This window comes from Cicer arietinum, chromosome 3, assembly GCF_000331145.2.
Source record: "Cicer arietinum cultivar CDC Frontier isolate Library 1 chromosome 3, Cicar.CDCFrontier_v2.0, whole genome shotgun sequence".
NCBI lineage: Eukaryota > Viridiplantae > Streptophyta > Magnoliopsida > Fabales > Fabaceae > Cicer > Cicer arietinum.
The window spans coordinates 2,604,014-2,606,587 of NC_021162.2; the positions used below are offsets into that span (position 1 = coordinate 2,604,014).

General features: G+C 35.7%; 2 protein-coding genes across 2 annotated transcripts in view; one reads left to right on the forward strand and one right to left on the reverse strand.

The window, feature by feature from the left end:
* LOC101501768 (large ribosomal subunit protein P1-like) overlaps window positions 1-2,574 on the reverse strand; it is a 28,248-nt gene that overhangs the window by 14,816 nt on the left and 10,858 nt on the right. The window lies entirely within an intron of this gene.
* On the forward strand, window positions 1,021-2,418 carry LOC101502306 (large ribosomal subunit protein P1y-like). The gene is made up of 4 exons (XM_073365936.1): window positions 1,021-1,114; window positions 1,205-1,376; window positions 2,212-2,267; window positions 2,365-2,418. The coding sequence occupies exons 1-4, from the start codon at window positions 1,046-1,048 to the stop codon at window positions 2,416-2,418; spliced, it is 351 nt and encodes a 116-aa protein (XP_073222037.1). The 5' UTR covers window positions 1,021-1,045.

Sequence of the window (2,574 nt, forward strand, 5' to 3'; positions counted from 1 at the left end):
TTTGGGTTTGGGGTTAAGGGTTTTAGGTTTCGGGTTTTAGGTTTTTTGTTTTAGGTATAGGGTTTGTAGTTTTGGGTTTAGGGTTTCGGGATAAGGGTTTCAGGATTAGGGTTTAGGATTTAGAATTTTTGGTTTTGGGTGTCAGTTTTAGGGTTTCGGGTTTAGGATTTCTGGTTTTGGATTTTGGGTTTAGGGTTTCGAGTTTAGGGTTTCTGGATTTAGGTTTAAAGTTTCTGGTTTAGGGTTTCGAGTTTTGAGTTTAGGGTTTGGGGTTTAGGGTTTCACAATTGAGGTTTCAAGTTTAGGAATTCGAGTTAAAGGTTTCACGATTAAGGTTTCAAGTTTAGGGTTTCGAGTTAATGGTTTCGAGTTTATGTTTTCATGTTTTGGGTTTTGTGTTTAGGGTTTAGGGTTTCGGGTTAAGTGTTTCAAGATTAGGGTTTTAGGTGTAGGGTTTCTGGCTTAGGGTTTCGAGATTCAAGTTTAGGGTTTACAGTTTTGGGGATTTAGAGTTTAGGGTTTAGGGTTTACGATTTACGGTTTAGTGTTTAGGGTTTACAGTTTACAGTTTAGGGTTTGATTTAGCGTTTAGGAAGTTTAGGGTTTTAGGTGTAGGGTTTAAGGTTTAGGGTTTCTGGACTCAAGTTTAGGGTCTGGAGTTTAGAGTTTTGGGGATTTAGAGTTTTGGGTTTAGGATTTACGGTTTAGGATTTACGGTTTTGGGTTTAGGATTTAGGGTTTATGAAGTATAGGGTTTTAAGTTTAGGGTTTCAGGTTAAGCGTTTCGGGTTCATGGTTTAGGGTTTCGGGTTTAGGGTTTCGAGTTTCTTGATTTAGGTTTAAAGTTTCTTGTTTTGGGTTAAGTTTCGGGTTTCGAGTTTTGGTTTTAGGGTTTAGGGTTTCATGATTTACGTATGTGTTTAGGGTTTAGGGTTTAGAGTTTTGGTTTTACGTATGTGTGCATTTTATATATACACGTGATATATATATCTACCCACATGGACGTGATATATGGAGCAGCTCGCGATCAAATCTATACGCAGCCATGAGTGCCGGCGAGTTAGCATGCATCTACTCCATCTTGATGCTCCACAATGACGGAATCGCAATCACCGTTAGTTTATTATCTTCCATTTAATCATCTTTCTAATTTACCAAATTCATTTTCAGATCTCAAATTTCTTTGCTTTTTTTTTTTTTGTAGGCGGAGAAGATTAACACTATGTTGAAGGCTGCTGGCGCCACTGTCGAATCATACAGGCCAAGCTTATTCGCCAAACTTGCTCAGAATAAGAGCATTGACGATCTCGTTTTAAACGCTGGCGCTACCGGTGGTGCCGCTGTTTCCGTATCTGCTCCTGCCGCTGCTGCTGCTGGTTGAGCAGCTGCAGCTGCCGCACCTGTCGCCGAGGCCAAGAAGGTACTGTTAGTAATGCTTTATATTAGGTTTCTGTCTCAAGGGTTATATTTAGTAATGATATATTATTGATTGATGTTTTAACCTAATACTATTGAAACTTCAATTGTATTGAAATTTGTGTACATTTTCAAGTTTGGATGATCATTTCATAGAGGCTTTGTTGAATGTAGTGTTAAATGTATACCTCGATGTTCAACAGATTAGACAATAATTAGTGGGGTTTAATTTTTTTTAATGCGGGTAGACGGTAACCCTTTTAGATGTATAAAGACATGAAATAGACTTAATAGTTTTTGAGAACACATAGAACAGATTATTTGTGCTTGCTGTATTTTTTTTATACTTGTCCTTTTATTTACCGAGTCCTGTTTCTGGTTTCTCTGAGCCCAGTTCGGAATATTTATATGTAAACCTACTGTTAAATTTTGTAATTTCGCTGTCTGAACGACAACAAAGATATTAATTTCTTTATGGTAACAAGATTGTGATTTGATTGTTGTAGTTTCATTGAAATTTGGGAATTCAACTATCAATTGTAGCTTAATAGTTCTTTGAGTGTAATTATCCACAATTAGTAATAGTATTTTTGGGTATTATTTTGCTCTCACATTAATTTGTTGTTATGGTAACAAGATTTTAATTTGATTGTTGTAGTTTCATTGAAATTTGGGAATTCAACTATCAATTGTAGCTTAATAGTTCTTTGAGTGTAATTATCCACAATTAGTAATAGTATTTTTGGGTATTATTTTGCTCTCACATTAATTGAGTTTAATGTAGTATTATTATAGGTTATGCAGTTCGTAATCAGCACTGCACAGACTTTATTAACTGCATATTGTATATTGTACTAAAAAACTTATAGCTTGATGCAGTCCATACTTGCTACTTAATATGATATTGTATATAAGTAACTGAATGTGCTTCATATTTTGTGTTTGCAGGAAGAGGCAAAGGAAGAAAGTGACGATGACATGGGCTTTAGTTTGTTTGATTAGGTTTTTCTTTTTAGTTTGTCAATCCAGACTTGTACTCCTTTCCAGGAGTGTTTTCTGGAGACACTTGTTTTGTTTTATAAATTGTTTATCTAAGTGAGTCTTAGCACCCTAAACCCTAAACCATTCTCCTTTCACCATTCACCATTCACCATTCAC

Coding starts and splice junctions, on each gene's coding strand:
- LOC101502306 (XM_073365936.1), top strand. CDS start 1,046: ATGAGTGCCGGCGAGTTAGCATGCATCTACTCCATCTTGATGCTCCAC. Junction 1,115..1,204: donor ATGACGGAATCGCAATCACC/GTTAGTTTATTA, acceptor TTTTTTTTGTAG/GCGGAGAAGATTAACACTAT. Junction 1,377..2,211: donor TCCTGCCGCTGCTGCTGCTG/GTTGAGCAGCTG, acceptor GTATTATTATAG/GTTATGCAGTTCGTAATCAG.